Source organism: Oncorhynchus clarkii, chromosome 7, assembly GCF_045791955.1.
Source record: "Oncorhynchus clarkii lewisi isolate Uvic-CL-2024 chromosome 7, UVic_Ocla_1.0, whole genome shotgun sequence".
NCBI classification, from domain to species: Eukaryota; Metazoa; Chordata; class Actinopteri; order Salmoniformes; family Salmonidae; genus Oncorhynchus; species Oncorhynchus clarkii.
The window spans coordinates 3082821-3104609 of NC_092153.1; the positions used below are offsets into that span (position 1 = coordinate 3082821).

The window sequence follows — 21789 nt, forward strand, 5'->3', positions numbered from 1 at the left end:
GGGTATTGAGGGACTGATGGGTATTGAGGGACTGATGGGTATTGAGGGACTGATGCGTATTGAGGGGCTGATGGGTATTGAGGGTGTTGAGGGACTGATGGTATTGAGGGACTGATGGGTATTGAGGGTATTGAGGGACTGATGGGTATTGAGGGACTGATGGGTATTGACCATTAGAAGACATAAGACTGAGACAGATGAGAATGTTTGTATTATTTTTTCATCTAGCTGATCTACTGCATTACAATACACAATACAATGTCTTTACTTTATGTACATGGCCTTCCATGGGTCAGGAGTCCTTTCCCTTTCATCTGATATTCAACAATGGCCGAGGCCTAACTGCCATTTTTCATCACTAGAATAAACAGCAAATACAAATATTGTGATGAAACATTGCATCAATTTATGTACAGAAATAACGTAATAAATTAACCTCTAGATTTACCGACTTTCGTGACATTATGCTTTAAAACGTTGAAATCTTATAAAACTTGAGACAGGAATACAAGTCAAAAATTGGAAGTGGATTTGTCCTTCTCTGAGCATTCAGGCTGGTTTAAATAAAGTAGAAAAATCTCTCCTTCGGTTCCACTTTGCTGTGATTGTGTTTCTGTGAAAGACATTGGTATTGCACGTAACACTGTTATCACAACTCTTTGATTATTTGTTCTTTGTTGTGTATTGTCAGTCTTTTATGACAGTGTGGAGTACTGAAACGTCCATGATGTTGCTGATGCAAGTCCCTGGAATCTCTTCAATGGTGCTCGAATCGATCTTCTCTTCTCTCCATGTTGTCTTCAATACATCACTGTGGTTTTCAGGAAGAGTCTTCCATCTGAGAAACAACAGAAAAATAAATATGTAAACAAAGATAGTAAACTAAGATGATGAGCAAAGATAGTAAACTATAAGATGATGAGCAAAGATAGTAAACTAAGATGATGAGCAAAGATAGTAAACTAAGATGATGAGCAAAGATAGTATACTAAGAAGATGAGCAAAGATAGTATACTAAGATGATGAGCAAAGATAGTAAACTATAAGATGATGAGCAAAGATAGTAAACTAAGATGATGAGCAAAGATAGTAAACTAAGATGATGAGCAAAGATAGTAAACTAAGAAGATGAGCAAAGATAGTAAACTATAAGATGATGAGCAAAGATAGTAAACTAAGATGATGAGCAAAGATAATAAACTAAGATGATGAGCAAAGATAGTAAACTAAGATGATGAGCAAAGATAGTAAACTATAAGATGATGAGCAAAGATAGTAAACTATAAGATGATGAGCAAAGATAGTAAACTAAGATGATGAGCAAAGATAGTAAACTATAAGATGATGAGCAAAGATGGTAAACTAAGATGATGAGCAAAGATAGTAAACTAAGATGAGCAAAGATAGTATACTAAGATGATGAGCAAAGATAGTAAACTATAAGATGATGAGCAAAGATAGTAAACTAAGATGATGAGCAAAGATAGTAAACTAAGATGATGAGCTGTCACGCCCTGACCATAGTTTACTTTGTATTTTCTATGTTTTGGTTGGTCAGGGTGTGATCTGAGTGGGCATTCTATGTTACATGTCTAGTTTGTCCAGTTCTATGTTCGGCCTGATATGGTTCTCAATCAGAGGCAGGTGTTCGTCATTGTCTCTGATTGGGAACCATATTTAGGTAGCCTGGGTTTCACTGTGTGTTTGTGGGTGATTGTTCCTGTCTATGTGTTTTCACCAGATAGGCTGTTTAGGTTTTCGTTACGTTCGTTACGTTCTTTATTTTGTAGTATTTGTATTGATTCGTGTTTTACATTTGTTCATTAAAACATGGATCGCAATCTACACGCTGCATTTTGGTCCGACTCTCCTTCTCATCAAGAAGACCGTTACAGAATCACCCACCACAAAAGGACCAAGCAGCGTGTCAACAGGCAGGAGCAGCGCGAGGAGAAGCGCAATAAGGATTTCTGGACATGGGAGGAAATCCTCGACGGGAGAGGACCCTGGGCTAAACCAGGGGAGTGTAGCCGCACTAAGGTGCAGCGGGAGAAGAAACAACAGGAACAGCCCAAGGAGGAGTACAGTATGGAGTATACTACTTGGGAGGAGATCGACAGGTGGGCGGCCGACCCAGGGAGAGTGCCGGAGCCCGCCTGGGATTCGCTGGAGCAGTGCGAGGAAGGTTACCGTAGAATGGAGGCGGTGAAAGCAGAGAGGCGCTGGTATGAGAAGGCAGCACGGCGACGCGGATGGAAGCCTGAGAGGCAGCCCCAAAAATTTCTTGGGGGGGGGCTAACAGGGAGTATGGCTACGCCAGGTAGGAGACCTGCGCAAACTCCCTGTGCTTACCGGGGGGCTAGAGAGACCGGACAGGCACCGTGTTATGCAGTGGTGCGCACGGTGTCTCCAGTGCGGGTGCATAGCCCGGTGCGGTATATTCCAGCTCCGCGTGTCTGCCGGGCTAGATTGAGCGTCGAGCCTAATGCCATGAAGCCGGCTCTACGCAGCTGGTCCCCAGTGCGTCTCCTTGGGCCGGCTTACATGGCACCAGCTTTGCGCTCGGTGTCTCCGGTTCGCCTGCATAGTCCAGTGCGGGCTATTCCACCTCGCCGCACTGGCAGGGCGACCGTGAGCATTCAACCAGGTAAGGTTGGGCAGGCTCGGTGCTCAAGAGCTCCAGTGTGCCTGCACGGTCCGGTTTTTCCAGTACCACCTCCACACCCCAGCCCTCCGGTAGCAGCTCCCCGCACCAGGCTTCCTGTGCGTGTCCTCGGCCCAGTACCACCAGTGCCAGCACCACGCATCAGGCCTACAGTGCGCCTCGCCTGTCCAGCGCTGTCGGAGCCTTCCTCCTCTCCAGCGCTGTCGGAGTCTCCCGCCTGTTTAGCGCTGTCAGAGCTTTCCGCCTCTACAGCGCTGCCGGAGTCTCCCGCCTGTTCAGAACTGCCAGTTAGCATAGAGCTGCCAGTTAGCATAGAGCTGCCAGTTAGCTTAGAGCTGCCAGTTAGCAAGGAGCTGCCAGTCTGCAAGGAGCTGCCAGTCTGCAAGGAGCTGCCAGTCTGCATGGAGCTGCCAGTCTGCATAGAGCTGCCAGTCTGCATGGAGCTGCCAGTCTGCAAGGAGCCGCCAGAGCTGCCTGTCTGCAGGATGCCGCCAAAGCTGCCAGTCTGCAAGGAGCCGCCAGAGCTGCCAGTCTGCAAGGAGCCGCCAGAGCTGCCAGTTAGCATGGAGCAGCCAGGGCCGCCAGTCAGCATGGAGCAGCCAGGGCCGCCAGTCAGCATGGAGCAGCCAGGGCCGCCAGTCAGCATGGAGCAGCCAGGGCCGCCAGTCAGCATGGAGCAGCCAGTCAGCATGGAGCAGCCAGTCAGCATGGAGCAGCCAGAGCAGCCAGTCAGCATGGAGCAGCCAGAGCTGCCAGTCAGCATGGAGCAGCCAGTCAGCATGGAGCAGCCAGAGCTGTCAGTCAGCATGGAGCAGCCAGTCAGCATGGAGCAGCCAGAGCTACCAGTCATCATGGAGCAGCCAGTCAGCATGGAGCAGCCAGAGCTGCCAGTCGACCAGACTCTTCCAGAGCTGCCAGTCGACCAGACTCTTCCAGAGCTGCCAGTCGACCAGACTCTTCCAGATCTGCCAGTCGTCCAGACTCTTCCAGATCTGCCAGTCGTCCAGACTCTTCCAGATCTGCCAGTCGTCCAGACTCTTCCAGATCTGCCAGTCGTCCAGACTCTTCCAGATCTGCCAGTCGTCCAGACTCTTCCAGATCTGCCAGTCGTCCAGACTCTTCCAGATCTGCCAGCCGTCCAGACTCTTCCAGATCTGCCAGTCGACCAGACTCTTCCAGATCTGCCAGTCGACCAGACTCTTCCAGATCTGCCAGTCGACCAGACTCTTCCAGATCTGCCAGTCGTCCAGACTCTCTCAGATCTGCCAGTCGACCAGATTCTCCCAGATCCGCCAGTCGACCAGATTCTTCCAGATCTGCTAGTCGACCAGGATCTGCTGAAACCGCCAGCCAGCCAGGTTCTGGTAGTTTCTACTACCTGCCTGGGCTTCCTCTCAGTGCTGAGCTTCTTCTCAGTGCTGAGCTTCCTCTCAGTGCTGAGCTACCCATCTGTCCCGAGTTACCTCTGTCCCGAGCTGTCCCTCTGTCCCATGTTATCATTGTGGTGGGTAACCTATTTAGGGACGTTTAGGAGGGGGATTAAAACTGTCATGGAGTGGGGTCCACGTCCAGCGCCAGAGCCGCCACCGCGGACAGATGCCCACCCAGACCCTCCCCTATAGGTTCAGGTTTTGCGGCCGGAGTCCGCACCTTGGGGGGGGGGTACTGTCACGCCCTGACCATAGTTTACTTTGTATTTTCTATGTTTTGGTTGGTCAGGGTGTGATCTGAGTGGGCATTCTATGTTACATGTCTAGTTTGTCCAGTTCTATGTTCGGCCTGATATGGTTCTCAATCAGAGGCAGGTGTTCGTCATTGTCTCTGATTGGGAACCATATTTAGGTAGCCTGGGTTTCACTGTGTGTTTGTGGGTGATTGTTCCTGTCTATGTGTTTTCACCAGATAGGCTGTTTAGGTTTTCGTTACGTTCGTTACGTTCTTTATTTTGTAGTATTTGTATTGATTCGTGTTTTACATTTGTTCATTAAAACATGGATCGCAATCTACACGCTGCATTTTGGTCCGACTCTCCTTCTCATCAAGAAAACCGTTACATGAGCAAAGATAGTAAACTAAGAAGATGAGCAAAGATAGTATACTAAGATGATGAGCAAAGATAGTAAACTAAGATGATGAGCAAAGATAGTAAACTAAGATGATGAGCAAAGATAGTAAACGATAAGATGATGAGCAAAGATAGTAAACTAAGATGATGAGCAAAGATAGTAAACTAAGATGATGAGCAAAGATAGTAAACTAAGATGATGAGCAAAGATAGTAAACTAAGATGATGAGCAAAGATAGTAAACTAAGATGATGAGCAAAGATAGTAAACTAAGATGATGAGCAAAGATAGTAAACTAAGATGATGAGCAAAGATAATAAACTAAGATGATAAGCAAAGATAGTAAACTAAGATGACCAAAGATAGCAAACTAAAATACATAAGAGTATTGTTCTGTATATATAAATTGTTTTCTAGAGCCTCTCGTCTGTTGTCTGTTAAAAACGCTCTTTGGAAAGATTTATTACTGCATGTAAGTTATGCAAATGATGTCTATGCAAATACATCAGGAGGACAATTAAGACAGCCATTAATTACGGGGCCTTGCTCTTTTTTTTGCTTCACTGACATTAAATTAAATTTCCCTTTTAACGGTTTAGATGTTTGATCTGCTAACAAAGAGGGAGCAAGTCCCTGTCGGGGAACTCTGCAGCAGGAGAGAGAGAGGAGGGAGCAAGTCCCTGTCGGGGAACTCTGCAGCAGAGAGAGAGAGGAGGGAGCAAGTCCCTGTCGGGGAACTCTGCAGCAGGAGAGAGAGAGGAGGGAGCAAGTCCCTGTCGGGGAACTCTGCAGCAGGAGAGAGAGAGGAGGGAGCAAGTCCCTGTCGGGGAACTCTGCAGCAGGAGAGAGAGGAGGGAGCAAGTCCCTGTCGGGGAACTCTGCAGCAGGAGAGAGAGAGGAGGGAGCAAGTCCCTGTCGGGGAACTCTGCAGCAGGAGAGAGAGAGGAGGGAGCAAGTCCCTGTCGGGGAACTCTGCAGCAGGAGAGAGAGAGGAGGGAGCAAGTCCCTGTCAGGGGACTCTGCAGCAGAGAGAGGGAGGGGAGCAAGTCCCTGTCGGGGAACTCTGCAGCAGAGAGAGAGAGGGGAGCAAGTCCCTGTCGGGGAACTCTGCAGCAGGAGAGAGAGGAGGGAGCAAGTCCCTGTCGGGGAACTCTGCAGCAGAGAGAGAGAGGAGGGAGCAAGTCCCTGTCGGGGAACTCTGCAGCAGAGAGAGAGAGGAGGGAGCAAGTCCCTGTCGGGGAACTCTGCAGCAGAGAGAGAGAGGAGGGAGCAAGTCCCTGTCGGGGAACTCTGCAGCAGAGAGAGAGAGGAGGGAGCAAGTCCCTGTCGGGGAACTCTGCAGCAGGAGAGAGAGAGAGGAGGGAGCAAGTCCCTGTCGGGGAACTCTGCAGCAGGAGAGAGAGGAGAGGGGAGCAAGTCCCTGTCGGGGAACTCTGCAGCAGGAGAGAGAGGGAGAGGAGGGAGCAAGTCCCTGTCGGGGAACTCTGCAGCAGAGAGAGAGGGAGAGGAGGGAGCAAGTCCCTGTCGGGGAACTCTGCAGCAGAGAGAGAGAGAGGGGGTAGATGGGGACTGGAGCAGAGAGAGAGGGGGTAGATGGGGTCTGTGGGGGGGCTGCAGCAGAGAGAGAGAGAGGGGGGGTAGATGGGGTCTGCAGCAGAGAGAGAGGGGGTAGATGGGGACTGGAGCAGAGAGAGAGGGGGTAGATGGGGTCTGTGGGGGGGTTGCAGCAGAGAGAGAGGGGGTAGATGGGGACTGGAGCAGAGAGAGAGGGGGTAGATGGGGTCTGTGGGGGGGCTGCAGCAGAGAGAGAGGGGGTAGATGGGGACTGGAGCAGAGAGAGAGGGGGTAGATGGGGACTGGAGCAGGAGAGAGGGGGGGTAGATGGGGTCTGTCTGGGAACTCTGCAGCAGGAGAGAGAGAGGGGGTAGATGGGGACTGGAGCAGAGAGAGAGGGGGTAGATGGGGACTGGAGCAGAGAGAGAGGGGGTAGATGGGGTCTGTGAGGGGGACTGGAGCAGGAGAGAGAGGGGTAGATGGGGTCTGTGAGGGGGACTGGAGCAGGAGAGAGGGGGGGTAGATGGGGTCTGTCTGGGAACTCTGCAGCAAGAGAGAGAAGGGGTAGATGGGGTCTGTGGGGGACTTCAGCAGGAGAATGAGGGGGTAGATGGGGTCTGTGGGGGGACTGCAGCAGGAGATAGAGGGGGCAGATGGGGTCTGTGGGGGACTCTGCAGCAGGAGAGAGAGGGGGTAGATGGGGTCTGTGGGGGACTTCAGCAGGAGAGAGAGGGGGTAGATGGGGTCTGTTGGGGGACTGGAGCAGGAGAGAGAGGGTAGATGGGGTCTGTGGGGGAACTCTGCAGCAGAGAGAGAGGGGGTAGATGGGGTCTGTGGGGGAATTCTGCAGCAGAGAGAGGGGGTAGATGGGGTCTATGGGGGACTGCAGCAGAGAGAGAGAGGGGGTAGATGAGGTCTGTGGGGGGACTGGAGCAGGAGAGAGGGGGGTAGATGAGGTCTGTGGGGGGACTGGAGCAGGAGAGAGAGGGGGTAGATGGGGTCTGTGGGGAACTCTGCAGCAGGAGAGAGAGGGGGTAGATGAGGTCTGTGGGGGAACTGGAGCAGGAGAGAGAGGGGGTAGATGGGGTCTGTAGGGGAATTCTGCAGCAGAGAGAGGGGGTAGATGGGGTCTATGGGGGACTGCAGCAGAGAGAGAGAGGGGGTAGATGGGGTCTGTGGGGAACTCTGCAGCAGGAGAGAGAGGGGATAGATGGGGTCTGTGGGGGAACTCTGCAGCAGAGAGAGAGGGTAGATGGTGTCGGTGGGGGGACTGGAGCAGGAGAGAGAGGGGGTAGATGGGGTTTGTGGGGGAACTCTGCAGGAGGAGAGAGAGGGGGTAGATGGGGTCTGTGGGGGACTCTGCAGGAGGAGAAAGAGGGGGTAGATGGGGTCTGTGGGGGACTCTGCAGCAGGAGAGAGGGGGTAGATGGGGTCTGTGGGGGGACTGTAGCAGGAGAGAGAGGGGGTAGATGGGGTCTGTAGGGGACTGGAGCAGGAGAGAGAGGGGGTAGATGGGGTGTACTGTCGTTCTGATACACAGAGCAATGAGAGCATCTGAAATGCTCTGAAACACCTTCATAACAGATAGTAATAGTATTATCCACTCAACACCTCCATAACAGATAGTAATAGTATTATCCACTCAACACCTCAGTAACAGATAGGATAGTATTATCCACTCAACACCTTCATAACAGATAGTAATAGTATTATCCACTCAACACCTCCATAACAGATAGTAATAGTATTATCCACTCAACACCTCCGTCACAGATAGTAATAGTATTATCCACTCAACACCTCCATAACAGATAGTAATAGTATTATCCACTCAACACCTCCGTCACAGATAGTAATAGTATTATCCACTCAACACCTCAGTAACAGATAGGATAGTATTATCCACTCAACACCTCCGTAACAGATAGTAATAGTATTATCCACTCAACACCTCCATAACAGATAGTAATAGTATTATCCACTCAACACCTCCGTAACAGATAGTAATAGTATTATCCACTCAACACCTCCGTCACAGATAGTAATAGTATTATCCACTCAACACCTCCGTAACAGATAGTAATAGTATTATCCACTCAACACCTCCGTAACAGATAGTAATAGTATTATCCACTCAACACCTCCGTCACAGATAGTAATAGTATTATCCACTCAACACCTCAGTAACAGATAGTAATAGTATTATCCACTCAACACCTCCATAACAGATAGTAATAGTATTATCCACTCAACACCTCAGTAACAGATAGTAATAGTATTATCCACTCAACACCTCCATAACAGATAGTAATAGTATTATCCACTCAACACCTCCATAACAGATAGTAATAGTATTATCCACTCAACACCTCCGTAACAGATAGTAATAGTATTATCCACTCAACACCTCCATAACAGATAGGATAGTATTATCCACTCAACACCTCCGTAACAGATAGTAATAGTATTATCCACTCAACACCTCCATAACAGATAGTAATAGTATTATCCACTCAACACCTTCATAACAGATAGTAATAGTATTATCCACTCAACACCTTCATAACAGATAGTAATAGTATTATCCACTCAACACCTCCGTCACAGATAGTAATAGTATTATCCACTCAACACCTCAGTAACAGATAGGATAGTATTATCCACTCAACACCTCCGTAACAGATAGTAATAGTATTATCCACTCAACACCTCCATAACAGATAGTAATAGTATTATCCACTCAACACCTTCATAACAGATAGTAATAGTATTATCCACTCAACACCTCCGTAACAGATAGTAATAGTATTATCCACTCAACACCTCCATAACAGATAGTAATAGTATTATCCACTCAACACCTCCGTAACAGATAGTAATAGTATTATCCACTCAACACCTCCGTAACAGATAGTAATAGTATTATCCACTCAACACCTCCATAACAGATAGTAATAGTATTATCCACTCAACACCTCCGTAACAGATAGTAATAGTATTATCCACTCAACACCTCCGTAACAGATAGTAATAGTATTATCCACTCAACACCTCCGTAACAGATAGTAATAGTATTATCCACTCAACACCTCCGTAACAGATAGTAATAGTATTATCCACTCAACACCTCCGTAACAGATAGTAATAGTATTATCCACTCAACACCTCCGTAACAGATAGTAATAGTATTATCCACTCAACACCTCCGTAACAGATAGTAATAGTATTATCCACTCAACACCTCCATAACAGATAGTAATAGTATTATCCACTCAACACCTCCGTAACAGATAGTAATAGTATTATCCACTCAACACCTCCGTAACAGATAGTAATAGTATTATCCACTCAACACCTCCATAACAGATAGTAATAGTATTATCCACTCAACACCTCCATAACAGATAGGATAGTATTATCCACTCAACACCTCCATAACAGATAGTAATAGTATTATCCACTCAACACCTCCGTAACAGATAGTAATAGTATTATCCACTCAACACCTCCGTAACAGATAGTAATAGTATTATCCACTCAACACCTCCATAACAGATAGTAATAGTATTATCCACTCAACACCTCCATAACAGATAGTAATAGTATTATCCACTCAACACCTCCATAACAGATAGTAATAGTATTATCCACTCAACACCTCCATAACAGATAGGATAGTATTATCCACTCAACACATCCATAACAGATAGTAATAGTATTATCCACTCAACACCTCCATAACAGATAGTAATAGTATTATCCACTCAACACCTCCATAACAGATAGTAATAGTATTATCCACTCAACACCTCCGTAACAGATAGTAATAGTATTATCCACTCAACACCTCCGTAACAGATAGTAATAGTATTATCCACTCAACACCTCCATAACAGATAGTAATAGTATTATCCACTCAACACCTCCGTAACAGATAGTAATAGTATTATCCACTCAACACCTCCGTAACAGATAGTAATAGTATTATCCACTCAACACCTCCGTAACAGATAGTAATAGTATTATCCACTCAACACCTCCGTAACAGATAGTAATAGTATTATCCACTCAACACCTCCATAACAGATAGGATAGTATTATCCACTCAACACCTCCGTAACAGATAGTAATAGTATTATCCACTCAACACCTCCATAACAGATAGTAATAGTATTATCCACTCAACACCTCCATAACAGATAGGATAGTATTATCCACTCAACACCTCCGTAACAGATAGTAATAGTATTATCCACTCAACACCTCCATAACAGATAGGATAGTATTATCCACTCAACACCTCCATAACAGATAGTAATAGTATTATCCACTCAACACCTCCATAACAGATAGGATAGTATTATCCACTCAACACCTCCGTAACAGATAGTAATAGTATTATCCACTCAACACCTCCGTAACAGATAGTAATAGTATTATCCACTCAACACCTCCATAACAGATAGGATAGTATTATCCACTCAACACCTCCGTAACAGATAGTAATAGTATTATCCACTCAACACCTCCGTAACAGATAGTAATAGTATTATCCACTCAACACCTCCGTAACAGATAGTAATAGTATTATCCACTCAACACCTCCGTAACAGATAGTAATAGTATTATCCACTCAACACCTCCGTAACAGATAGTAATAGTATTATCCACTCAACACCTCCGTAACAGATAGTAATAGTATTATCCACTCAACACCTTCATAACAGATAGTAATAGTATTATCCACTCAACACCTCCATAACAGATAGGATAGTATTATCCACTCAACACCTCCATAACAGATAGGATAGTATTATCCACTCAACACCTCCGTAACAGATAGTAATAGTATTATCCACTCAACACCTCCATAACAGATAGTAATAGTATTATCCACTCAACACCTTCATAACAGATAGTAATAGTATTATCCACTCAACACCTCCATAACAGATAGGATAGTATTATCCACTCAACACCTCCATAACAGATAGGATAGTATTATCCACTCAACACCTCCGTAACAGATAGTAATAGTATTATCCACTCAACACCTCCATAACAGATAGGATAGTATTATCCACTCAACACCTCCATAACAGATAGGATAGTATTATCCACTCAACACCTCCGTAACAGATAGTAATAGTATTATCCACTCAACACCTCCGTAACAGATAGTAATAGTATTATCCACTCAACACCTCCGTAACAGATAGGATAGTATTATCCACTCAACACCTCCGTAACAGATAGTAATAGTATTATCCACTCAACACTTAACTATTAAAAACTGTTTATCAATTAGATTGCTGCCACACAGACCAACGGCGTTAGTTTAACTCAACGTAAACACCCGGACATGTAGGCAACTAGGATAAGGAAGGATGAGCCATTCAGAAGCTGCCGTACCTTGTATCGCTGCCTCTGCGTCAGTCCTGCCGTTACCTTGGTTACCGTTGTCTACTTCCTGGGTCAGTGAGTCTGATTGGAGGGTAATGATGACGGAGAGGCAGGAGTTTAGTCATTAATTATCACACCTAATTACTAGTAAATGAGAAGTAAAAGGGTAATGCATTCATTTTCATAAAGGAACTTAAATGACAACGTAAAACTGCACCATGAAGTCAAAATTAAGAATAAATTGTCAAATGTAAAAACGTTTTTTATACCTTTTTTAACCTTTATTTAACTAGGCAAGTCAGTTAAGAACAAATTCTTATTTTCAATGACGGCCTAGGAACAGTGGGTTAACTGCCTGTTCAGGGGCAGAACGACAGATTTGTACCTTGTCAGCTCGGGGGTTTGAACTTGCAACCTTCCGGTTACTAGTCCAACACTCTAACCACTAGGCTACCCTGCCACCTCTACACTCTAACCACTAGGCTCCCCTGCCGCCTCTACACTCTAACCACTAGGCTACCCTGCCGCCTCCACACTCTAACCACTAGGCTACCCTGCCGCCTCTACACTCTAACCACTAGGCTACCCTGCCGCCTCTACACTCTAACCACTAGGCTACCCTGCCGCCTCCACACTCTAACCACTAGGCTACCCTGCCACCTCTACACTCTAACCACTAGGCTACCCTGCCACCTCTACACTCTAACCACTAGGCTCCCCTGCCGCCTCTACACTCTAACCACTAGGCTACCCTGCCGCCTCTACACTCTAACCACTAGGCTACCCTGCCGCCTCTACACTCTAACCACTAGGCTACCCTGCCGCCTCTACACTCTAACCACTAGGCTACCCTGCCGCCTCTACACTCTAACCACTAGGCTACCCTGCCGCCTCTACACTCTAACCACTAGGCTACCCTGCCACCTCTACACTCTAACCACTAGGCTACCCTGCCGCCTCTACACTCTAACCACTAGGCTACCCTGCCGCCTCTACACTCTAACCACTAGGCTACCCTGCCGCCTCTACACTCTAACCACTAGGCTACCCTGCCGCCTCTACACTCTAACCACTAGGCTACCCTGCCGCCTCTACACTCTAACCACTAGGCTCCCCTGCCGCCTCTACACTCTAACCACTAGGCTCCCCTGCCGCCTCTACACTCTAACCACTAGGCTCCCCTGCCGCCTCTACACTCTAACCACTAGGCTCCCCTGCCGCCTCTACACTCTAACCACTAGGCTCCCCTGCCGCCTCTACACTCTAACCACTAGGCTACCCTGCCGCCTCTACACTCTAACCACTAGGCTACCCTGCCTCCTCTACACTCTAACCACTAGGCTACCCTGCCGCCTCTACACTCTAACCACTAGGCTCCCCTGCCGCCTCTACACTCTAACCACTAGGCTACCCTGCCTCCTCTACACTCTAACCACTAGGCTACCCTGCCGCCTCTACACTCTAACCACTAGGCTCCCCTGCCGCCTCTACACTCTAACCACTAGGCTCCCCTGTAATGTAGCCTGGAGACTTACCACAGAGGGCTCTGTCTGACGCTACAGTCTGCTGCAGAGTCTGCTCAGCATGGTCTCTCAGTTTACACTCAAACTGCAGAGCCTCCTGAAGTTTCCTCTTACTCTTCTTCTCTTTCTTCAGACGCTTCTGGATCAGCACTGAAATACACACAACAGTTGAGAATTGTGAGGAATTGCAGTGCTTGTTTTCAGGGCTCACTAGAAACAGAGATGAGTAGTATGGTGTGCCGGTGGGTTGTGGGTAATGTAGTGTAGTGTGCAGTGTGTTGTGGGTAATGTAGTGTTAACCGACCTCTGTTTTTCTGCTCCATGGTGAGCTGTCTCTCCAGTGTCTCTCTTAGCGCCCTCTCTCTGAACAGTTCACTGTGGGTAATGTAGTGTAGTGTGCAGTGTGTTGTGGGTAATGTAGTGTAGTGTGCAGTGTGTTGTGGGTAATGTAGTGTTAACCGACCTCTGTTTTTCTGCTCCATGGTGAGCTGTCTCTCCAGTGTCTCTCTTAGCTCCCTCTCTCTGAACAGTTCACTGTGGGTAATGTAGTGTAGTGTAGTATGCAGTGTGTTGTGGGTAATGTAGTGTTAACCAACCTCTGTTTTTCTGCTCCATGGTGAGCTGTCTCTCCAGTGTCTCTCTTAGCTCCCTCTCTCTGAACAGTTCACTGTGGGTAATGTAGTGTAGTGTGCAGTGTGTTGTGGGTAATGTAGTGTAGTATGCAGTGTGTTGTGGGCAATGTAGTGTTAACCAACCTCTGTTTTTCTGCTCCATGGTGAGCTGTCTCTCCAGTGTCTCTCTTAGCTCCCTCTCTCTGAACAGTTCACTGTGGGTAATGTAGTGTAGTGTAGTATGCAGTGTGTTGTGGGTAATGTAGTGTTAACCAACCTCTGTTTTTCTGCTCCATGGTGAGCTGTCTCTCCAGTGTCTCTCTTAGCTCCCTCTCTCTGAACAGTTCACTGTGGGTAATGTAGTGTAGTGTGCAGTGTGTTGTGGGTAATGTAGTGTAGTATGCAGTGTGTTGTGGGCAATGTAGTGTTAACCAACCTCTGTTTTTCTGCTCCATGGTGAGCTGTCTCTCCAGTGTCTCTCTTAGCTCCCTCTCTCTGAACAGTTCACTGTGGGTAATGTAGTGTAGTGTAGTATGCAGTGTGTTGTGGGTAATGTAGTGTAGTGTGCAGTGTGTTGTGGGTAATGTAGTGTTAACCGACCTCTGTTTTTCTGCTCCATGGTGAGCTGTCTCTCCAGTGTCTCTCTTAGCTCCCTCTCTCTGAACAGTTCACTGTGGGTAATGTAGTGTAGTGTAGTATGCAGTGTGTTGTGGGTAATGTAGTGTAGTGTGCAGTGTGTTGTGGGTAATGTAGTGTTAACCGACCTCTTTTTTTCTGCTCCATGGTGAGCTGTCTCTCCAGTGTCTCTCTTAGCTCCCTCTCTCTGAACAGTTCACTGTGGGTAATGTAGTGTAGTGTGCAGTGTGTTGTGGGTAATGTAGTGTAGTATGCAGTGTGTTGTGGGTAATGTAGTGTTAACCAACCTCTGTTTTTCTGCTCCATGGTGAGCTGTCTCTCCAGTGTCTCTCTTAGCTCCCTCTCTCTGAACAGTTCACTGTGGGTAATGTAGTGCAGTGTGCAGTGTGTTGTGGGTAATGTAGTGTTAACCGACCTCTGTTTTTCTGCTCCATGGTGAGCTGTCTCTCCAGTGTCTCTCTTAGCTCCCTCTCTCTGAACAGTTCCATCTTCAGCTCTGACTTCTCCGTCTGCACCTGTTTGTCCTGAGCGCGCGTGTTGTCTATGGCAACCTTCAGCAAGCCCTGCTTGGAGGGCACAGAGTAAGACACACATCAAGAGGCTGTTACACTAAATCTATACATCACTGTACTGTGTAGTCTCTACATCTCTAATCTAAATCTATACATCACTGTAGTGTGTAGTCTCTACATCTCTAATCTATACATCACTGTAGTGTGTAGTCTCTACATCTCTAATCTAAATCTATACATCACTGTACTGTGTAGTCTCTACATCTCTAATCTAAATCTATACATCACTGTAGTGTGTAGTCTCTACATCTCTAATCTATACATCACTGTAGTGTGTAGTCTGATGTAGAGTGTAGTCTCTACATCTCTAATCTAAATCTATACATCACTGTAGTGTGTAGTCTGATGTAGTGTGTAGTCTCTACATCTCTAATCTATACATCAGTGTAGTGTGTAGTCTCTACATCTCTAATCTAAATCTATACATCACTGTAGTGTGTAGTCTGATGTAGTGTGTAGTCTCTACATCTCTAATCTAAATCTATACATCACTGTAGTGTGTAGTCTGATGTAGTGTGTAGTCTCTACATCTCTAATCTAAATCTATACATCACTGTAGTGTGTAGTCTGATGTAGTGTGTAGTCTCTACATCTCTAATCTAAATCTATACATCACTGTAGTGTGTAGTCTGATGTAGTGTGTAGTCTGATGTAGTGTGTAGTCTCTACATCTCTAATCCATACATCACTGTAGTGTGTAGTCTGATATAGTGTGTAGTCTCTACATTTATTATCTCCAGTCAAAATGTTTACTTTAATTTTTAAAAATTCAAAACAAATATGCTGGAGGTTTAAATAATGATTGGTGATCCCCAAGAGACACAGTTAGAGAGATGAGATGATCCCCAAGATACACAGTTAGAGAGATGAGATGATCCCCAAGAGACACAGATAGAGAGATGAGATGATCCCCAAGAGACACAGTTAGAGAGATGAGATGAGGTGATCCCCAAGAGACACAGTTAGAGAGATGAGATGATCCCCAAGAGACACAGTTAGAGAGATGAGATGATCCCCAAGAGACACAGTTAGAGAGATGAGATGATCCCCAAGAGACACAGATAGAGAGATGAGATGAGGTGATCCCCAAGAGACACAGATAGAGAGATGAGATGATCCCAGAGAGACACAGTTAGAGAGATGAGATGAGGTGATCCCCAAGAGACACAGTTAGAGAGATGAGATGAGGTGATCCCCAAGAGACACAGTTAGAGAGATGAGATGAGGTGATCCCCAAGAGACACAGTTAGAGAGATGAGATGAGGTGATCCCCAAGAGACACAGATAGAGAGATGAGATGATCCCCAAGAGACACAGTTAGAGAGATGAGATGATCCCCAAGAGACACAGTTAGAGAGATAAGATGAGGTGGAGCCCAGAGACACAGTTAGAGAGATGAGATGATCCCCAAGAGACACAGTTAGAGAGATGAGATGAGGTGATCCCCAAGAGACACAGTTAGAGAGATGAGATGAGGTGATCCCCAAGAGACACAGTTAGAGAGATGAGATGAGGTGATCCCCAAGAGACACAGTTAGAGAGATGAGATGAGGTGATCCCCAAGAGACACAGATAGAGAGATGAGATGAGGTGATCCCCAAGAGACACAGTTAGAGAGATGAGATGAGGTGATCCCCAAGAGACACAGTTAGAGAGATGAGATGAGGTGATCCCCAAGAGACACAGTTAGAGAGGTGAGATGAGGTGATCCCCAAGAGACACAGTTAGAGAGATGAGATGAGGTGATCCCCAAGAGACACAGTTAGAGAGATGAGGTGATCCCCAAGAGACACAGTTAGAGAGATGAGATGAGGTGATCCCCAAGAGACACAGTTAGAGAGATGAGATGATCCCCAAGAGACACAGATAGAGAGATGAGATGATCCCCCAGAGACACAGTTAGAGAGATGAGATGATTCCCAAGAGACACAGTTAGAGAGATGAGGTGATCCCCAAGAGACACAGTTAGAGAGATGAGATGATCCCCAAGAGACACAGTTAGAGAGATGAGATGATCCCCAAGAGACACAGTTAGAGAGATGAGATGATCCCCAAGAGACACAGTTAGAGAGATGAGATGAGGTGATCCCCAAGAGACACAGTTAGAGAGATGAGATGAGGTGATCCCCAAGAGACACAGATAGAGAGATGAGATGAGGTGATCCCCAAGAGACACAGTTAGAGAGATGAGATGATCCCCAAGAGACACAGATAGAGAGATGGGATGATCCCCCAGAGACACAGTTAGAGAGATGAGATGATCCCCAAGAGACACAGTTAGAGAGATGAGGTGATCCCCCAGAGACACAGTTAGAGAGATGAGATGAGGTGATCCCCAAGAGACACAGTTAGAGAGATGAGATGTTCCCCAAGAGACACAGTTAGAGAGATGAGATGATCCCCAAGAGACACAGTTAGAGAGATGAGATGATCCCCAAGAGACACAGTTAGAGAGATGAGATGAGGTGATCCCCAAGAGACACAGTTAGAGAGATGAGATGAGGTGATCCCCAAGAGACACAGATAGAGAGATGAGATGAGGTGATCCCCCAGAGACACAGTTAGAGAGATGAGATGATCCCCAAGAGACACAGTTAGAGAGATGAGATGAGGTGATCCCCAAGAGACACAGATAGAGAGATGAGATGAGGTGATCCCCAAGAGACACAGATAGAGAGATGAGGAGGAGCCCAGAGACACAGTTAGAGAGATGAGATGAGGTGATCCCCAAGAGACACAGATAGAGAGATGAGATGAGGTGGAGCCCAGAGACACAGTTAGAGAGATGAGATGAGATGAGGTGATCCCCAAGAGACACAGTTAGAGAGATGAGATGAGGTGATCCCCAAGAGACACAGTTAGAGAGATGAGATGAGGTGATCCCCAAGAAACACAGTTAGAGAGATGAGATGATCCCCAAGAGACACAGTTAGAGAGATGAGATGATCCCCCAGAGACACAGTTAGAGAGATGAGATGATCCCCCAGAGACACAGTTAGAGAGATGAGATGATCCCCAAGAGACACAGATAGAGAGATGAGATGATCACCCAGAGACACAGTTAGAGAGATGACATGATCCCCAAGAGACACAGTTAGAGAGATGAGATGATCCCCCAGAGACACAGTTAGAGAGATGAGATGATCCCCAAGAGACACAGTTAGAGAGATGAGATGAGGTGATCCCCAAGAGACACAGTTAGAGAGATGAGATGATCCCCAAGAGACACAGTTAGAGAGATGAGATGAGGTGATCCCCAAGAGACACAGATAGAGAGATGAGATGAGGTGGAGCCCAGAGACACAGTTAGAGAGATGAGATGAGATGAGGTGATCCCCAAGAGACACAGTTAGAGAGATGAGATGAGGTGATCCCCAAGAGACACAGATAGAGAGATGAGATGAGGTGATCCCCAAGAGACACAGTTAGAGAGATGAGATGAGGTGATCCCCAAGAGACACAGTTAGAGAGATGAGATGATCCCCAAGAGACACAGTTAGAGAGATGAGATGAGGTGATCCCCAAGAGACACAGTTAGAGAGATGAGATGAGGTGATCCCCAAGAGACACAGTTAGAGAGATGAAATGATCCCCAAGAGACACAGTTAGAGAGATGAGATGAGGTGATCCCCAAGAGACACAGTTAGAGAGATGAGATGAGGTGATCCCCAAGAGACACAGTTAGATAGATGAGGTGATCCCCAAGAGACACAGTTAGAGAGATGAGGTGATCCCCCAGAGACACAGTTAGAGAGATGAGATGATCCCCAAGAGACACAGTTAGAGAGATGAGATGATCCCCAAGAGACACAGTTAGAGAGATGAGATGATCCCCAAGAGACACAGTTAGAGAGATGAGATGATCCCCCAGAGACACAGTTAGAGAGATGAGATGATCCCCCAGAGACACAGTTAGAGAGATGAGATGATCCCCAAGAGACACAGATAGAGAGATGAGATGATCCCCCAGAGACACAGTTAGAGAGATGAGATGATCCCCAAGAGACACAGTTAGAGAGATGAGATGATCCCCCAGAGACACAGTTAGAGAGATGAGATGATCCCCAAGAGACACAGTTAGAGAGATGAGATGAGGTGATCCCCAAGAGACACAGTTAGAGAGATGAGATGAGGTGATCCCCAAGAGACACAGTTAGAGAGATGAGATGAGGTGATCCCCAAGAGACACAGTTAGAGAGATGAGGTGATCCCCAAGAGACACAGTTATAGAGATGAGGTGATCCCCCAGAGACACAGTTAGAGAGATGAGATGATCCCCAAGAGACACAGTTAGAGAGATGAGATGATCCCCAAGAGACACAGTTAGAGAGATGAGATGATCCCCAAGAGACACAGTTAGAGAGATGAGATGATCCCCCAGAGACACAGTTAGAGAGATGAGATGATCCCCCAGAGACACAGTTAGAGAGATGAGATGATCCCCAAGAGACACAGATAGAGAGATGAGATGATCCCCCAGAGACACAGTTAGAGAGATGAGATGATCCCCAAGAGACACAGTTAGAGAGATGAGATGATCCCCCAGAGACACAGTTAGAGAGATGAGATGATCCCCAAGAGACACAGTTAGAGAGATGAGATGAGGTGATCCCCAAGAGACACAGTTAGAGAGATGAGATGATCCCCAAGAGACACAGTTAGAGAGATGAGATGATCCCCAAGAGACACAGTTAGAGAGATGAGATGATCCCCAAGAGACACAGTTAGAGAGATGAGATGATCCCCAAGAGACACAGATAGAGAGATGAGATGAGGTGATCCCCAAGAGACACAGATAGAGAGATGAGGAGGAGCCCAGAGACACAGTTAGAGAGATGAGATGAGGTGATCCCCAAGAGACACAGATAGAGAGATGAGATGAGGTGGAGCCCAGAGACACAGTTAGAGAGATGAGATGAGGTGATCCCCAAGAGACACAGTTAGAGAGATGAGATGAGGTGATCCCCAAGAGACACAGATAGAGAGATGAGATGAGATGATCCCCAAGAGACACAGTTAGAGAGATGAGATGAGGTGATCCCCAAGAGACACAGTTAGAGAGATGAGATGATCCCCAAGAGACACAGTTAGAGAGATGAGATGAGGTGATCCCCAAGAGACACAGTTAGAGAGATGAGATGAGGTGATTCCCAAGAGACACAGTTAGAGAGATGAGATGATCCCCAAGAGACACAGTTAGAGAGATGAGGTGATCCCCAAGAGACACAGTTAGAGAGATGAGATGAGGTGATCCCCAAGAGACATAGTTAGAGAGATGAGGTGATCCCCAAGAGACACAGTTAGAGAGATGAGGTGATCCCCCAGAGACACAGTTAGAGAGATGAGATGATCCCCAAGAGACACAGTTAGAGAGATGAGATGATCCCCAAGAGACACAGTTAGAGAGATGAGATGATCCCCAAGAGACACAGTTAGAGAGATGAGATGAGGTGATTCCCAAGAGACACAGTTAGAGAGATGAGATGATCCCCAAGAGACACAGTTAGAGAGATGAGGTGATCCCCAAGAGACACAGTTAGAGAGATGAGATGAGGTGATCCCCAAGAGACATAGTTAGAGAGATGAGGTGATCCCCAAGAGACACAGTTAGAGAGATGAGGTGATCCCCCAGAGACACAGTTAGAGAGATGAGATGATCCCCAAGAGACACAGTTAGAGAGATGAGATGATCCCCAAGAGACACAGTTAGAGAGATGAGATGATCCCCAAGAGACACAGTTAGAGAGATGAGATGATCCCCAAGAGACACAGTTAGAGAGATGAGATGATCCCCCAGAGACACAGTTAGAGAGATGAGATGATCCCCAAGAGACACAGATAGAGAGATGAGATGATCCCCCAGAGACACAGTTAGAGAGATGAGATGATCCCCAAGAGACACAGTTAGAGAGATGAGATGATCCCCCAGAGACACAGTTAGAGAGATGAGATGATCCCCAAGAGACACAGTTAGAGCGATGAGATGAGGTGATCCCCAAGAGACACAGTTAGAGAGATGAGATGATCCCCAAGAGACACAGTTAGAGAGATGAGATGATCCCCAAGAGACACAGTTAGAGAGATGAGATGAGATGATCCCCAAGAGACACAGTTAGAGAGATGAGATGATCCCCAAGAGACACAGATAGAGAGATGAGATGAGGTGATCCCCCAGAGACACAGTTAGAGAGATGAGATGATCCCCAAGAGACACAGTTAGAGAGATGAGATGATCCCCAAGAGACACAGTTAGAGAGATGAGATGATCCCCAAGAGACACAGTTAGAGAGATGAGATGAGGTGATCCCCAAGAGACACAGATAGAGAGATGAGGAGGAGCCCAGAGACACAGTTAGAGAGATGAGATGAGGTGATCCCCAAGAGACACAGATAGAGAGATGAGATGAGGTGGAGCCCAGAGACACAGTTATAGAGATGAGATGAGATGAGGTGATCCCCAAGAGACACAGTTAGAGAGATGAGATGAGGTGATCCCCAAGAGACACAGATAGAGAGATGAGATGAGGTGATCCCCAAGAGACACAGTTAGAGAGATGAGATGAGGTGATCCCCAAGAGACACAGTTAGAGAGATGAGATGATCCCCAAGAGACACAGTTAAAGAGATGAGATGAGGTGATCCCCAAGAGACACAGATAGAGAGATGAGATGAGGAAATCCCCAAGAGACACAGTTAGAGAGATAAGATGAGGTGGAGCCCAGAGACACAGTTAGAGAGATGAGATGATCCCCAAGAGACA

General features: G+C 46.7%; 1 protein-coding gene across 1 annotated transcript in view; it reads right to left on the reverse strand.

Moving 5' to 3' along the window:
- Positions 1-714: 714 nt before the first annotated feature.
- LOC139413977 (dachshund homolog 1-like) overlaps positions 715-21789 on the reverse strand; it is a 34263-nt gene continuing 13188 nt past the window's right edge. Inside the window, exons 3-6 of the mRNA XM_071161862.1 lie at positions 14873-15020; positions 13223-13360; positions 11697-11768; positions 715-838 (exon numbers count right to left, since the gene is read on the reverse strand). Coding sequence (XP_071017963.1) covers positions 801-838; positions 11697-11768; positions 13223-13360; positions 14873-15020 — 396 coding nt within the window. The 3' untranslated portion in view covers positions 715-800. The remainder of the gene's footprint in view (positions 839-11696; positions 11769-13222; positions 13361-14872; positions 15021-21789) is intronic.